Source organism: Furipterus horrens, unplaced genomic scaffold (genome assembly GCF_987537825.1).
Source record: "Furipterus horrens unplaced genomic scaffold, mFurHor1.1.pri manual_scaffold_4, whole genome shotgun sequence".
Classification (NCBI taxonomy): domain Eukaryota; kingdom Metazoa; phylum Chordata; class Mammalia; order Chiroptera; family Furipteridae; genus Furipterus; species Furipterus horrens.
Window position 1 is genome coordinate 112959911 of NW_028327174.1, and position 17378 is coordinate 112977288.

The 17378-nt window shown below is 34.8% G+C and overlaps 2 protein-coding genes across 2 annotated transcripts in view; one reads left to right on the forward strand and one right to left on the reverse strand.

Annotated features, from left to right (window-relative positions):
• The window catches only part of CENPP (centromere protein P), a 384243-nt gene that overhangs the window by 132377 nt on the left and 234488 nt on the right, over positions 1-17378 (forward strand). The gene's annotated exons all lie outside the window — the stretch shown is intronic.
• On the reverse strand, positions 8974-16773 carry OMD (osteomodulin). The gene is made up of 3 exons (XM_090273941.1): positions 16527-16773; positions 10073-11026; positions 8974-9448 (listed from the first exon to the last, which is right to left on the reverse strand). The coding sequence occupies exons 2-3, from the start codon at positions 11010-11012 to the stop codon at positions 9120-9122; spliced, it is 1269 nt and encodes a 422-aa protein (XP_090130067.1). The 5' UTR covers positions 11013-11026; positions 16527-16773; the 3' UTR covers positions 8974-9119.

Here is a 17378-nt window from a genome sequence, read left to right on the forward strand (position 1 = left end):
AACATCTTTTAAAAAAAATAATACAGCAAACTAAAGCATAGTCTACGATCCACTTTTCTTAGGAGTAAAAATACTATTTTAGACTATAATTCAATGTAAAAATCAGTTTTAACATAAATTACATTATAGTTTAGTCATGTGAGGTTCCCTCCCCATTGTATTAGTTGTACAGTGTTCCCTGACTTATCGTGGGTATTACGTTCTAGATCCCCCCACCCCTGCGATAGGTGAAAATCTGCAAAGTAGGAACCTTACATTTATTTTAGTATTTACATATATTCTAAGACTTTATAAACACTTCCCCCACACTTATAAACCGTTCCCAATCCCTTATTAACCTTTCCCACCCCCTTATTAACCTTTTCCACATTTTTATAAACACTACTTGTGTTCTTAAACATATTCTACACTTCTACACTCTTAAACCTACGTAACTTTAACAACATATGTATACAGTACCTCAAAATCCCGTGATATAGTGAAAAATCCGTGATAAATAAATAAATGTAATATTTTTAAAAACCCCGCGATACAGTGAGGCTGTGATAAGTGAACTGTGATCTAGAGAGGGACTACTGTATATAAAATAACTCAAGTGTCAAAATCAGCTTTTTAAAAGTAGATTTGATTTATAATTTGGGATTTGATAATAAAAAGATATTTTTGTTAAAGGAAACTAAATATTTAATATTAAATTTATTTTTATCATACTTTGGTACTTTTAGCAATCAAGGTAACATTTCTCTAAGCTAAAAATTCAGTAACTATGAAAATAGATAAATATTTAGAAATAGAAAAGGAAAGAATACTTATTTGTTCTTTTTGTATTCAAAACTGGTTTAAGGCCCTTTCAAATTAAAGCTTGAATAAACTAAGACGTGCATACTCATCCTTCTATTTGAACGTGAATTATTTTAAATTTAATTGTGATATTTTCAGGTTTTTGTTGATATAAATGATCAATTTTATGGCTTTGGGGTACAATAAACTTTTAAAAGTCTTTGAAAATACTAATAATGAAACAGAAGATACTGACTTGTATTCACATTGTATGGCAGGTTTAATGGAATGTAGAGAAATGAACTGGATAGATAGATACTAAATGTCAGATTTAGAGAATCTTAGACAGTCATAGTTTTACTAATGATATACACAGTTTGATACTTTATACTATAAAAAATTACTTTATGGATTATAATATCTTTCTTTGAAAGTTATGACCAGGAATATAGTTTTATTGGTGTTCATTCATTTAGTAAAAGCTTGAGCATCAGTTCTTTGCCAGAACTACAGACAAAATAAGCACAGACAAGAAAAGCTTAGTTTCTCCCCTTTTTAGGAAATCAGCAGTAAGAGTAGTGAACAAATTATAGAATGTACAGTGGGACCTGCTACACAGAAATGCACGGGGCTCTGAGATAGTCTGAGAGAGGGTGAGGCCACAGAGACTGCACCAAGTTGACTTGTGTAGCAAGAACAGGTGATGAGTGGGGGTGGTGGCAGATGGTGAGATGTTCTAGGAAGGGGAGCATCACCTAGGTGGGGGAGAGTAAGTAATTGAGAAAAATTATTAATTGTATGTGGCTGGAGCTTGGAGGGATGGAGAGAGGAGGTGAGGCAGAGAGGGAACTAGAGGTCAGGTTAAGGGGAGTGTTTTAAACCTTGCTAAGATGTTTGGGCTTTATTCTGTAGCCAGTGAGAGACCACTGAAAGATTTCTTTTTTTAGCCAATGAGAGATATGATCCTATTTTCATATTAGAAATGCTCCACTAATGTTGCATTCCTGAAGAATATCACTATTTGTCTATCGTATGGGTCACTGACATGCATTAATGGCTTAAAATAACATACATTTATTATCTCACAGTTTCTGTGTGTCAGGACTCCAGGCATTCCTTTGCTTGTTCTCTGCCTCAGGATCTTATCTGAAAGCTGCAGTCAAGTTGTTGACTGGGGCTGCACCCTCACTACAAGAGTTAAGTAAAGTAAAGGATCTGCTTGTGAGCCCTTGTGGTTGTTGGCCACAGCTCCTTGAAGAATGTGGGGCTAAGGGCCTCAGTTTCTTGCTGGATGTTGGCGGAAGACCACCTGTAGTTCCTTGCAAGGGGGTCTCCTCCATCAGGGAGCTCCTCAGAAGGCAGGCTGCTTCTTCAGAACTAGAAAGGGAGATAGTCTTCCAGCAAGATGGACAGTGCAGTCTTTACAGCAATCATGGACACGTAATCACATATATGCCATCTCTCCTTTGCCATGTTCTCTTATTTAGAATCAAGTCAGAGGTCACAGCCACACTGAAGGTGAGATGACTACACAAGGCAAGATTCTAAAGATATTCAGATTTGCACTGGTAAATAAACCCATCTTGCCCAGAGTTAGCCAAACAGTTTGAGAGCATAGTCCCAAGACCATCCAGCTGCAGGTTTGGGGGTGCTTCTCAAAACCACCTTCACATTTGATAATTTGCTAGAAGGACTCATGGAACTCACTGAAAGTCATTATAGTTATGGCTTATTAGGGAAGAATACACATAAATATCATCCAAGAAGAGAGACATTGGGCAGAATCTGGGAGGGTTCCAAAGTACAGAGCTTCCATTGTTGTCAGGATGCATTACCCTTCTTGCATTGATGTCTGACAACACACTTCGCCAACCAGAAAAGTGCTACCAAGCCTTGCTGTTCAGTTTTTTTGTTTGTTTGTTTGTTTTGTTTTTAGTTTTTATTGGGGCTTTATTACATAGGCATGATTTATCGAGTGTCCATGTGGTTGAACTTAGCATCCGGGTCAAATGATACTGCATGACCCTAAGTCTCCATCTTAAATGGCATGGTCTTTCTGTCTCTTTCTGACATGGCCAACCATGTTCCACCCTAAGATCTTGGTGTAATGACACCAATTCTGAACAAAAGATATGTATTACCTCCTAGAAACTGACAGAAAAGCCCAGACCTCTCTTTGGGCTAAAGTTCTTTACTGTACAGTTCCCAGAATAAAATGTTTGAAATTTACATTGTTTCTGTTCTACAAAGAACTATTACATCCTAGTAAGGTATTTAGCTTTCACTGCACCATAATAAAAGATGAAAGTTGTCTAAGGATCAAGAGCAGGTATTTATCCAAAATTGAGTGTGTTTTCTCTGTGGAGTACTTTTTGGTCACCTTATTGCATTATCTTTGGTATCTTTGTAGGGTTTTATATTGTTGAAGGTGTCCCATTGTGCTGTTCATTCTACCTTCCTAATTGTTTTTCAGCAACAGGCATCCAAAAATGTGTTGGGAAGATGCGTTTTCTAGGAGTATTTTTATTTTTTTTGGAGGAGGAGGAGGCTTAGTGCTACTGACAAAGAACAAAAAACTAATAAGTAGATTGAGTTTTAAAAAACTACATGTGGGAAGAGTCTTTATTTCCTTCATTTTCTAACTTTATTGGAAGTTGTATAGCTTATGAATCAGAACACATAAGCATTAGCTTTGTTTTGTCATTAACCTTTGGATTAACGTGCTTTATTTTATCTATTTGACTAGAATCCAGTTCCTATAGAGTTTCTCAACCTAAGCACCATTAAATTTTGGACTGGATAGTTCTTTTGGTAGGGATTGTCATGTGCATTATAGGACATTTAGCAGCATCCCTGCCCTCTGCTCACTAGAGGCTAGTAACACTCCTCCACCCACTTACCAACACACACACACACACACACACACACAGTGACAACCAAAATTTGTCTCAAGACATTGCCAAATGTTCCCTGAGGGCAAAGTCATCCCAATTGAGAACCAGTGAGTTGCCATATATTTATAGATCCTTTAAACACAATGTTCTAGGGTTTTATGGAAAGTATGGTTTGAATCTTCATCTCAAATCTCATGCTATGCCTGAAGACCTGTCATTTGGTCAAATGAGAAACAAATGAGAACCAAGAACTTCTCAAACTAAAGGGTAAAATTTAAAGGGAGGGAAATTATGATTCAACATAAGGGAGGGTTTGTGTTAAAAATGTATCATATTTGTGAGTTTAATTTTTCTGAGTAGTACATAAATCTCCATATACTGAATTTGCAACATATTTAGGTTATAATAACAGACATGTTCGTGATGCTGTGATACTTACTTACTACGCATAGTTCTATTTATTTAAGCAATGGGAACATATAAGAAACTTTGGACTTTAGCTGCTATGATTTAATTTTGTTTCCAGCTGCTGTTATACTTTATATCTATGATTTGGAAAAAATGGATTTGGAATTAGGAAACCAGGGTTTTAGTTCTAGCCATCCTTGGGGTCTTGTAAATTCTCTGCAATAGTAAAAGTATATGGAAGAGACAAAGTTTCTTCTCTTTTGTTCTCATGGAGTTGGTTAGGTGTGTCACATGATGTGCATACATCTGCATTCTAGTTTAGTGGCTCCAGTTTGAGGAATAATGGCAAAATATATAGTGTTTCAGATGGTATTTAAGCCAAGCTAAACATTCTAAACTAGTATTGTGAGCAAACTTATGAAATATTATTTATTTTTACTTTATTTCTATAAACAATGTATGTTATGCTTTTATGTTTATTAATTAAGCTTGGGTTCATGTTGTGACTTGGATTTATTTGTTAGTGGTCACACAGTTCAGCCTAGTAGCTAATATAACTAATACTTTGAAATGTAAGGAGAAAAGCAATGAATTTTCATCTTTTTCTTTCATGTTATAAATACCAAATCACTGATTGTATCGGTAGCTCTGGTAGGTATCTGCAATTTTCATTTGCTAGTTGAAGTACTTTATTCTTCGTTTTCTCCTAGGGAGAGCACTGGGAGTTATTTGTGTTTTGTTTTGTTTTGTTTTATTTTTAATGAGAAATACTTGGGCAGGGTTCCTTAGAGCATTTTCCAGTAATGAAAGATAGTTGTTAACTTGTCTTCTTTTGGGGCCCTGCAGCTGGAGGTTCTTTGGAAGGAGGAGCCACAGTTGACCTCTTTCTCCTAATACGCTGGAGGATTTGACCTTACACTGGTCAGAGTGCCGTGTGAGGGGTTGAAGAAAATCTTGCTCTCCCTGGCAGGCCTTTGAGCTGAACTATCAGAGACTTGGACTATGTTTGTTGTGTGTATAGGATTTAAGCATTCTCCTCTCACTCCCTAATGAAACCTTTAGTAAAGTCTCTCTCATTTACTGAACTTTTCTATGAGGAGAATCTTGGAAGGAACCCTGTAAAGTGCTGACTCTGTTCTGGGGTCTCTGAGAGAGCACTGAGGTGTGTGCAACACAGCTGACATTTCGGAAGCACATAGATCCATCAGGTTGCTGGGCTAACCATGCTGAAATGGTTCCTTCTTGTTGGATACCTATGACTGTCATAGGCTCGTTAAATCCTTTGTTAATGTACACTCTTTCTCTTTATCCTATAATAGCTCTATGAGTACCTCCTACCTTATGGAAATAGGGAGAGGGAAGCTTCCAGAAGTTAAGGAACTTACCGAAAGTCACCTACCTTAGTAAGAAGTATGAAGTCAGACTTCTACCCAGGCATATCTGATTTCAAAGTCCTTGTTTTGAATTGCTAAATTGTGCAGTTGTATTCTTAGATAAGGCTTCTCTTTGAGGATTAAAATGTATTTTCTTTTATCAGTTTAGTAGAAGATAAAAATAGAAGCTCCAAAATTCTGAAAATTGTAGGGTTTTGTTTTAGTTTTTAACTATGAAGGGTGAAATAAGTAATTACCACATTCCTGTATTAATCTCACCCTGGAAATGTGTTTTCTCTGCTCTTACCAGTCAGTTCCTATTCACACATCTTCTGTGAAGCTTTCACTTCACCACATCCCAGCCAGGAATAAAATTAGGATATCTGTAATCGCATCACTTTTCATAGTTTCTGCCACTTGAACATTTTATTTCTTTCCTCCATGTGTTAGAGTTGTTTGATCTTCTTCCTTACAATTTTTTTAATAACAGCTTTATTGAGATAATTCACATCTCATATAGTTCACCCATTTAATATGTACAATTCAGTAGTTTTAAAGTATTTTCAGACTTGTACAACCATCATCACAATCAATTTTAGAATATTTTTATTACCCTCAAAAGAAACCTTCTGTTAATGGTGAGAACACCACCAGGTGTTAGATGGGTGGGACCAGACCAGACCTTGGTTCAGCAACCTCAGTGTTTGAGTTTTGGCTAGGAAAGAATTCAGAGTCTAGACTCAAACTATAAGAGAAAATTTATTTATAAAGTCACAGAGATAGAAGAGTGGTAGAAGAAATGGGCTCAGGAAATAAGTTACAGAGGCAAAAGAAGGGCCCTTGGAGCTTAGGAGAGAGGAAGGCAAAGCACCTGAGGGAAAGAAAAGAGGAAGGGAAAAGGCTCAGATGTGTTCCTGGAAGGGAGAACCTGCTAGGTTCTCCATCCTAAGGGCTTTTAATGGTGGAGATTGTAGGAGAGGTCCCAAGGTAGGATTTCAATAGAATATTCATCAGTGTTCAAGGTGTGTCCTTTTAGGGTTATGGTCTCTACTGATTGGTCAGTGTTGGTAGGGAGCCATTAGTCAGTGCAGCTGGCCTTCAAGCAGCCATTGCCAGACTTGTCTGGCTTATTATTTTTCTGGGCCTGGACATGTCACATAAAAGGAATGATATAATACGTGGTGTTCTCTGATTGACTTTTCACTAGCATAATATTTCCATGATTCATCTATGTTGCAATATGTATCATTACTTCATTCCTTCTTTTGACTGAATAACATTTCTTTGTGTGGATATAACACAGTTTGCTTATAAATTTATCAGCTGTTGGACATTTGGGTACTTTCTGGCTATTAATGGATAATATTACTATGAACATGTTTTGTGTGAACATATGTGATAATTTCTCTTTGGTATATTCCTAGGAGTGGAACTGCTATGTCACAGGTAACTCTAACTTTCTAACTTGTGGAAGAACTGCCTGACTACTTTCTAAAGCAGCTGCACTGTTTGATATCCCTACCAGAGGTGTATGGGGGTTCAACTTTTTCCACCTCCTTGCTTTGTAAGACTTGGTACTTTTAATAGTTCATTTTTTAATGTATTTTTTCCCATTACTCTTTATCTCCCCATCCCCTGTTCCACATCCACCCACTCCCTCTTTTCCCTACAACAGTCACCACACTGTTGTCTGTGTCTGAGTTCTTTTTCTTTTTTGCTCAATCTCTCCACTCCCAATCACCCTCCTACAGAGTTGTCAGCCTATTATTGTTAGTGTGAAAGGTTATCTCAATGTAGCTTTGATTTACATCTCTGTAATAGCTTCTCAGTAACTTATAAATTTTTCTAGGTAAGAAATATTTCCTATCTCCTAAAACACCCACAGTATTTTGCACATATTAGCTCACAGTAAGAATTTAAATTTATAACCCTATTTTTAAAATTTTCACTAAAGGGGTAGGTAGTCCTTAAAACTTTTTTACCTCTGTTGAAAGTGGGCTTTACCTGCATCACTAGCATTTTGCTCTGACCTTTTACCCTCACAACCTGTATCTTATGGTGTCACAGTCACACATATGTACTCCATTTCTTGACCTCTCATAGCTAAGCCCTATGCCTGTAATGACTTGATGAATATTAATTAAATGAAAGAATGGAATGTTGCCTGTGTTCATTTTGGATTGTTGAGCTTGTCCCTGGGAACATGTGGGCACTGTTTCTGCTAAATGCTAATAACTTAAAGATATAAAGAGCATTAGAGGCTTCATTTTAAACTGTCTCATCTCCAGAAGAATAAAGACTTGCCACTTGAAAACTGCTTCTAAAATATAGTTTTACTTGTCTGGTCTTTGCAGTTGTTCATATTGTTATTGCTTGTTCTTTGGGTTCCCTGTGTAGGCAACCCCAGATTTGTGCTTATTCCTTATCCAAGGAGTTCTATAAAATGTTTTAGCCTGATAAATCAAGAAAGTTTCATCACAGCAGTTAGATCATCTTTATTATAAGGTATACTTAAAATACTTCAAAATGATAGATTAAATAACATGTGGTTGTTAAGGTTTTAAAAAGGTTGTCAAAGCCTGTGTGTTGTTCATATTTTAAAGGAACTTTATTCAACTTTAACATTATATAAATAAACATTGGCTGATGTTTCTAATTCATTGTGCTAGAAAAATAGAAATGTTAATAACGGTGATATACTTTCTTGCGCTAACATTAACTTAACCTTGTGAACAATGCAGTTATTTATTAGCAAATCTTTATGTAACTAAAATAAAGAAACCTTTCTGTAGTCAATTTACTATAAAAAAATTTATCCCAGTTAAAGTGGGACACAATAAAAACTGTTTGGACAGTTGCTAAAATTTGCTAAATACAGGTTGTGATGAAGTAATTTTTTATTTTATGGTTATCCAAACACAGGGTTTATACTTTTGCTGCTTTGATGCTCTGAAAGAAAAACAATTGATTGATTTCATGAAGCTCTGTCTCCATGCCTGGGATCCTTAGTAGCATGTCCTCTTTTGAAAATCACAAGTATCTTAAGCTCTAAGTGGTAGGGCCAGGGGGTGGATGTAATGGTAAGGAGGTCTCGAATACAAGTGTGAAAGCTTTTCTGGAAATCAGGTCAAAGAAAATCTAATCCTTAAGTGAATAGCTGCCTATTATATTAATGTAATCTGTTGACATTTAAATACTATCCTCATAGTAATTCAAAGCTTCTAATTCTACTTCTCTCATCATTCTTAGAAAAATTACTGTTAACAGAAGTGTTATACTTTTTTTTTTCAACATGATAAAATTTTTGTCATTCTAATTTATATTTCCTTTTACTTTTAAAAGATTTTATTTATTTATTTTTAGAGAGAGGGGAAGGGAGGGAGAAGGAGAGGGAGAGAAACACCAATATGTGGTTGCCTCGAACTGGGGACCTGGTCCACAACCCAAGCATGTATCCTGACTGGGAATCGAACCGGTGACCCTTTGGTTCACAGGCCAGTGCTCAATCTAAATCTAAAGACATATCATTTTGAGTAAGTTTTAATCCTATGTAGTAATGCAGATGTTACCCACAACTTAAAGTCAAGTATTTGATCTTATACTAACACATAATTCTTCGTATATTATTGTGAGCTATAAGTTTTGTGAAGTTATTAAAGTATACCTATACAGTTTCTTGCCATTCCTGACTTCCGTAATATTGAGGGTCAACGTTTTCTTCTGTTCCTTCTTGTTCTGAGCCTTCATGATGATCATCATGATCTTCACTATCAGCATCATCTTGAAATCTTCCTAAAACTTGGGTCTTCAGATGTATTGTTTGACCAGTAATGCTTCTTTGTTCACCATAATAAATACTATGTATATGAGGGAAGCAGAGGAAAATGTATGAGCTTATAGGCTCTCTTAGCTTATTTTGGTCCACACGAATGTATGTTAAATGGTGGTAATATAGTGGGTCAACAGATGGACACATCGCTGTTACATTGATATCTGAAAAATACAAATTAGAAATTAATCCTGCTATAGTACATTCATAATCCTATATTCAATTTTTTAAAAAATTTTATATAGTTTTATTAATTAGAATATAAGTGGACTTAGGTTTAATTATTTTTACAGTAATCAAATAAAATGAAGAAAATAAAACTAAATGAATTTTATATTATCAAAATAAATGATGGCTTCATTGAAAATTTAGTAATTTAATTAATTATTAAGGTAATAAATTTTTAGTAGAAACAATCTCAAAAAGAAAAAAAGTGAAAGTCACCTATAATCTCATTACTCAGAGAACTCATATTCCCTCATATACTCTATCCTGTTTCTCAATGTTCAAAGTGATTAAATTTAATGGATAAAACTATAAACTTTGCACCTTCTCTGGGGCCAATTTTAACATTTTCCTAGCCACACTACTCAGAATACTTATATTTTTTCATATACTCTACAGTACCATTTTTTCACTGTTCAAAGTGATAAAATTTAATAGTGAAGGCTGTAAACTTTATAGCACCCCTCTCTCTAGGGCCAACTTTAAAACAACCATTTTCAGCAATGTATAAAGCATAGATTTATAAAGATTCCATCTTTAAAAAATAATGAAATTTTACGTACTTTCAATTTCATTATTTTCTAGGTATAGATGTTCTAAATTTTTTGGAATATAGAATGCTTGATTCAGTTTGTTGTGTCCAACATTGAGCTCTACAAGGTTGGAAAGATTAAAAATATTATATGGGATGTCTTGTAGTTTGTTGTGTGACATTCTTAGCGCATGAAGTTTTGGAAGTTTATTGAAGTAATTTTCTGGTATAGAAGAAATTGAATTATTTTCTAAAGACAAATACATAAGTGAAGAAGGCAAATTAAGAGGCATTGATTCTAATCTGTTATTACATAGGTTGAGCTGCATTAATTTTTCCAGTTTGACAAGGTTTTTTTCTTGTAACATAGAATCATTAAGATGATTATAACAGAGATCAAGCATGGTCAAGTTTACTAGCCCATCCATGGCATTTGTTTGCAATCTGGAGATCTCATTGTAACCAAGAAGAAGTCTTTCCAAAGACTTAGGGAGGGGAAATGGAAATTCTTCTAAATTGTTATGCTGTAGGTGAAGTTGTAGTAGATTTGACAGTTTAGCAAATACACCGTGATCAATCTTTTGAGATTTAATTTTGTTGTGACTGAGATTGATTTCTTTAAGATGAGTTGCATTGACGAATGAATCTGCAGTCACAGCTTCAATTTCATTGAATTGAAGGTAGACTTGCTGAATGTGTGCTGGAATATTTGGGATACTCTGAAGTTTGAGATTATCACAGTACATTGATGATGGAAAGTTAGGTGGGCAGACGCATTCACTGGAACAGCCTAAAGTATGCTGATGAAAAGGTGGTCCAAAGTTAACATTTTGATGAAAATGGAATTCTGGTTGGTAAACATCATCTGCCTCTTGATCATAATCTTCATCCCATTGATAACTTTCATATTGGCAATATACTTTGACTCCAAGCAAGAAGAGAAGTGTGCATACTGGACTTAAAAAGCCCATGGTCTCTTTTTGTCCTGTTGCAAGGAAGAAAGGAAATATATTGTGGGAAAAGTGAAAAAATTTAGAAAAATTTTTGTGTAAACTGACATTTACATAAAACACATATCTATATCTGTATTGAAATATAAAAAGAATGTCCAGAATGAATGGACAATACTGAAATCAAAGTTAATGTTTAAGTAGCAATAAGAAGGTATTTTTGTCCTTTTTATAGTCACATATTGCATTGAACCAGACGAAATTACCCTCTTTTAAGAGAATCTTTGTCTTGCTAGTTTGCTAGACTAGATTTGCAATGATAGCATGATGTCACAACTCCAAAGTAGGTATTTCCTTTACTCTAAATGCTGGGTGTTCTCAATGACTATTTGGTTCCTTGGTAATGGTCATTACCAATAAGAGGAGAGACCCTATGTTTTAGTAAGAGAGTTTTTATCTAAGAGATTCTTTCTTAATATTAAGCAAAAATTTCCCATTGTAACTTCTGTTTGCTGGTAATGCACTTTTTTGCCCTTTGGGAGAACATGAAACAATTCCTTTTATGTGAGAGCTTGAGATATTAAAAATTGCTATCATGTTTTCTCTTTGTGTTTTCTGTCCAGGCCTAACCATGACTTCAGATTTCCCCCATGAAATAGTTTCCAAAATCCAATTATTTCATCTCTGAGTCTACTTGAACAACTAATTCAAATCCCAAATTACATACTATATTTACATTCTACCTAGTTTTAGTTTTTAATAGGTTATGCTATACATTTTTCTTATTACCATCCTAACTTCCTTCTTTCCACTTTTATTTTTGAGTTAAGTTTTATATGCAGATATTAAAAACACTGTGTGGTGTATCCCAGGAGTTTAGGTCTAGTGGAGAATCAGAGACATGTAATGCACTGAGTAGAAGAGTATGTGCGGGTTGGGCTTATAAAGGAGGAAGTGCTCCACTTTAGAAAGGCAGACAATTAGCACTCATGCTGAAGCTTGAAGTTGTAGTGAATGGTAGATTGTGTACTGGATGAGGAGCCTGAAAACCTTCATTCAGGTTCTGTCACTTATAATGATAAAGTTCACAACATATCTGCCTCTTGCTTCACCAATAAAATAAGAATTATAATTGCTTGCCTGTTTATCTCATCTGGTAGTTGTTAGGGTAATATGAAATATGCACATAAGGGTGATTTGCAAGTTTAAAATGATCCAAATGGAATAATTTGTTTTAAAAAAAGAATCATATCTCTTTTATACCAAGGCCATTTTTTTCTGTCCTTCTCATTCAGAGTTTCATGGAAAAATTAATGTCTTAACATATTGTATGCAGTAAAATGAGTTATCTCCTATTTATCTAGAATGGTATAGCTATTTTTTTCATTGGGATAATTGAAAAAATAGTTACTTAAATTATTTTCTGTGATAGAATCTCATTTTAGAAAGGCTGCTGTAGACCCTAACATCCCAGTCTTTGTTTCTTTTCTCATCAGAAATCCAAACTTGGGAGAATGTAAATATTTTGTGTATTTGGTAAGTGAAGTTGTTATTCATGTAGAGTCAGAGGCCCTTGATCTTTTTCCTTTCAGTTATATTTCCTCTAGTCTTCCTTACCATTTCATGGGTCTTGTCATTATTAGTATTTCAGCCCTTTCACACTCTGACCACTTCTTACTGTTTTTATAACTTACTCTGTGTAATAACTCTAACTGCAATAATTCTTTAATTTCAGTGCAACCTAATATATATTATTCCTATTATTTTTCATTGCCCCTTATCCATACTTCCCAGTACACAATTTCTTCTTACCAACCTAGACCCCATAGTGCATCACTGCCGTCACTCCTTTTTACATGCTGTAAACTCGCTGGCCCCTTACGTCCTCATACTCTTCTGCTTACTTCAGTTCTTCATCTACTCTCGGCCTGACTCAGGCAGCTGAATATGACAAGAAAAAAACAGGACCATGCCATCTGGTTTAACTTTAAATTCATGACCATTCAAATGCTGCCCCGCAAAATCTACTTAGGCAGCTCCCTTCCCTTTCTCCTAGACAAGCTTCTAAAACCTCAGTTTCCCATTGATTTTGGATGATGACCTTGCTTCTTATTTTACCAAGAAAATGGAATCAAACTGTCATTTAATATATTTTTCATTATATATTAATCTTATCCCTATCTACAGAAAATGCCCAAATAGCAATGATTTGATCTTTTTAACCAGTGTTTGGTTTTTAAAAAATATTTATTTATTTATTTATTTATTTATTTATTTATTTATTTATTTATTTATAGAGAGAGAGAGGGAAAGGAGGGAGAACAGCATCAATGTGAGAGAGAAACATCGATTGGTTATTGGGGACTGAACCCGCAACCCAGGCATGTGCCTTGACTGGGAATCGAACCAGGACCTTTTGCTTTGGGGGGGTGACACCCAACCAACTGAGCTACATGGGCCAGAGCAGTCTGTGATATTAAAACTCATAAAGTTTCCTGTTGCAAATCTAAATAGGCCTTATCCATTGTTCCTTCTTATCTGAGCGATTCATGGAGGTTGTGGCATATGAACAAGACTTTGAAAGAATGTTAGGGTGCTCATAGAGGGAGATGGGGAAGATTTCCAGATATAAGTGATGAGCAAAAATATATAAGCAACACAGAGTAGGGTGTTGGGGAACTGGTGCTTAACTGTTGAAGGAACAAAATAAAACTGTTACAACCAGCCTAGACCAAAATCTGGAGGGTGTGAATTCTGACCTAAGGAATTTATGTTCTAGGACTAAACAGCAGTTTCATTTATTAATGAGATTGAGCTGTGGTCTTCATACAGCAGTGTTCATGCATGAAACAGGAAAGAGTCCTGGGAGGAGAAAAAGTGAAGGAGTGTGGTCTTAATTCCAAAGGGTAGTGTTTAGTGCTGGCTGATCTAGATGAGAGGGGGCTGGTGCAGAAATCTCCCAATGGGTCTGATTGGAGGTGCTCTTTCACCTGCTATAGTTAGTGACTTATACTAGATGTTGTGTGTGAATGAAGTTAGGAAAGGACCTTACAATTCTTAGTAGTTATTTAGTTTGGTTGGGTTATTCCAGTTAAAGAATATGTGAATTATTTCTAGGGGTGAGACCCAGTACTTGGTGGGAACCCAGAAATGAAGATATGAAGGCATGGTCCCTTTTGTAAAGAGCTTATAGTTTAGTGGATGAGAAAGACACAACACAGCAAACCATATTCTCAGGCAGAGGGAAATATGGATTACAGCAGAGACACCAGTGCTTTGGGATTTGGTGGCTTAACCCTACTTGCGGGAGACAGGGAAGTCTTTATAGGCATCATTTGGCCCAGGCTTTGGGATGCTAGCAGGAATGGGTATAGAAAATCCTAAACATTTTATTCACTAGATGATAATAACTTATGTATTTAATTTATAATATTATACTTATGGTAGTATAGCATATTAACTTTTTAAAGTACTTGTCATACTTCATGTCAGTCTTACTGCACCATGGAATTGGGGTTCTGTAAGGTTGCTGTGTCCCAGAAAGATGAAAGTAGAAGCAGAGGCAGAGATATACAGTTGGGTGGGGTTAGGGCATGTAGGGGGTCTCAGAAGCTTACTGTTACACAGTTGAACTTTGAAAAGAGTGTTGTTCATCAGAACTCTGAATTTTATTCTTGTGTTAAGAACATTAGCAGTCGTCAGTTAGTAACCTTACATTTGAGGATTAAAGTTACAGCTCTGTTCATTAATTATGATAAATTATTGGGGAAAAAAGGAGACCTAGATGAACTTTTGATCCTGCACCTAATTGCTTACCAAGACCTCATGATGATGGGGCTTGTCTGGAAATAAAAGGATTCTCTTACTGATTTTGGTTTCTTTGGCCACATAAGAAGAAATGTTTCTCTTCTAAATCTAAACTCATCATTGTCCTTATCCCTTGCGGACCATGGCCCTGTATCTCAGCCTTGTCCTTCTCCCTTTTGACAGTTAGTGTAGCTTTCTTATCTGAAAACCATCCCATCGTCATCCATATGTCCATTATTTTCGATTCCTCTTACTTTTCAACTTCACCCAAGATAATTTTCCATTACAATCATCTCTTATTTCTTTAAATCTAAATTTTCATTCAACTAATCTCTTCCCAGTCATTTGCTAAGCACATTTTTATTACTTCTGCTTTTTTATCTTCTACAATTTATGCATTGTTTCCTATAGGATAACTCAGAGCAAAACATTATAACTCATTGTAAATCATCTCATTTCCTGACCTCTAATTATTGACAGAATCTAGTACAATTCACATTGTATGAGTGCTCAAAATTTTGTTGAATGAATGATTGGATTAATAAATTATAGATTCTCTCTCATTAACGATACTTATCACTACTGATGTTGATTATTTCTAGGCATGTATGTATATCATCACAGTGATTTCTTTAAATGAACGTAGTCACAGAGAATGTGGCTGTTCCCTTATCAAATGTCTCAATCACAATATACTATATTAATTTTTCTATTACATTGAATGGTAGAAAAATAACATGTGAAAAGGAAAGTACAATACAAGTTACCCGTTTTAAAAATTATTCATTAGTGTGAGCTTTTCATATCATAGCTATAAAAGTTTCTGTGCTATAACATTTCTCTGTCTTGGGGAAATAAGCACTTTTGCTTTCATCAGGAAAGTTCTAATTAAAATGATTAATTAAAATGAGATAGAATTTTGTTCTTGAAAGTTTAAAGTAATTGGAAGGCTTCATAGCATTTTATTGTTCTAAAATAGACTTAATTGTTTTCTCAGTGTGCCACCAAAACTAGAATATAAGAAACCAAGTATTAGTGTATGAATTTTTTTAAAGCAGTTTTACATTTAACTCTGTAAAATTAGTATGCCATCACTACTACACCCAAGGACTAAGGAAGTAAGACTTTTACTATTAAAAATATGAAAGTCTCAACATTATTTTTAGCCATAATACATTTAAATCTTAACCGAAACCCAAGCAACTAAAATCTTCAGTACTAGATAGAACACTCATGTGCTTCCTTTGAGAAAAAGGCAAATGAAACAAAAACATTCTAATACCATGGATTTGGTCAATGGAGAAATTTTGAGAAAATTTTGAGTGAAATTTTGTATAAATACGCATATTCCCTACCACAGGAATCTCTAACACTGCTCAGATGTATTGCTCAAAGGCATTTGTCAGTTTTTTGTCATTTAAAGTTGAGAGACAGAAAAAGACAGAAAAATATTCCATTAATTTAAGAAGCTTTCATTCAAAACAATATATTAAAAAAAGATTATTTATTGAATACATCTTAAGTTAGAAAATTAAATTCACTTTAATACACTTTCCCCAAATAATTTGGATAATAGAAGTTTTAATATAACTTTTACTAGATATTGCTTCTAAAAATTGTGCTTTTATGGCTGAGATCTATTATAATGTTAAGCAAATCAAATATACTTTTTTATTTTTAAGAGTAGGAATACTTCCTTAAAAATTGAAAATTATTTTGTTACCATACCTGTTGAGTTTGCTTTAGTTTTCAGGGGTTGATGAATTTGCAAATCCGGTAAATGAATCAGAAATTCCTAAATTCTTCAACTGAGTCTCTTAAAAATCCACAATAACTGTATGTTTAAATAGGGCTGTCTCTGGAATCACTGTAGCAAGTTAAGCAAATATAACCTGCCTGGAAAACACTTGGGTTGAATTAAAATTATGTTCTTCTTTTCATTATCCAAAACTTTGTGGATATGAATTGAGATGCTTGTGTTCTTGGCAAGATTTATGTGGCTTACTTCTTTCTTTTCCCCTTAAATTTGGTTTGAGGTGTGGCAAGAATTTCCTCTAATATGAAAGGCAAACAGAACTAAATGAAACAGCATGTACTGATTACTGTTTTTATTTTCATTTTTGTGCCAAAGAATTCTTCAAATTAAGGCCCACTATAGCATGGAGCTCAGTGCCTCAGTAATTTAAGGTGGAACTCCAAGACCTCTTGAGACCTTGCTTGTCTGGTACCCTATGTTCATACTAGGGCTTCCTTTCATTAAGATAAGGGACTAAGATTAGAAAGATAGCATTTCAAGTCTAGTTAATTTTTTAAATGAAACAGATTGCCATTGGTCACACGGATTAAATGTATAACTTTTCCGTACAGAGAACTATATCTTCTATCAGTTATCACCTTCCTTTCAAATATACTCATTAGAATGGCTTCTAATAACATATGAAATAAAAATATCTCTTGATTATAGAATTCAGTGTTTTGCCTTTACAAGATGTATCTCTGATTTCCCTGTTTTTAGTAGTACAAAAAATAATTTCATAGTATTGAATAAGCTGGAATTAGGAACTTATGCTGACCAGTTAC

Excerpts from the sequence above, each read along its gene's own strand:
- OMD (XM_090273941.1), bottom strand. The coding sequence starts at position 11,012 with ATGGGCTTTTTAAGTCCAGTATGCACACTTCTCTTCTTGCTTGGAGTC. Across the intron at positions 9,449-10,072 it reads AGAAAATAATGAAATTGAAA|ATATCAATGTAACAGCGATG; the intron begins GTACGTAAAATT and ends TGTATTTTTCAG.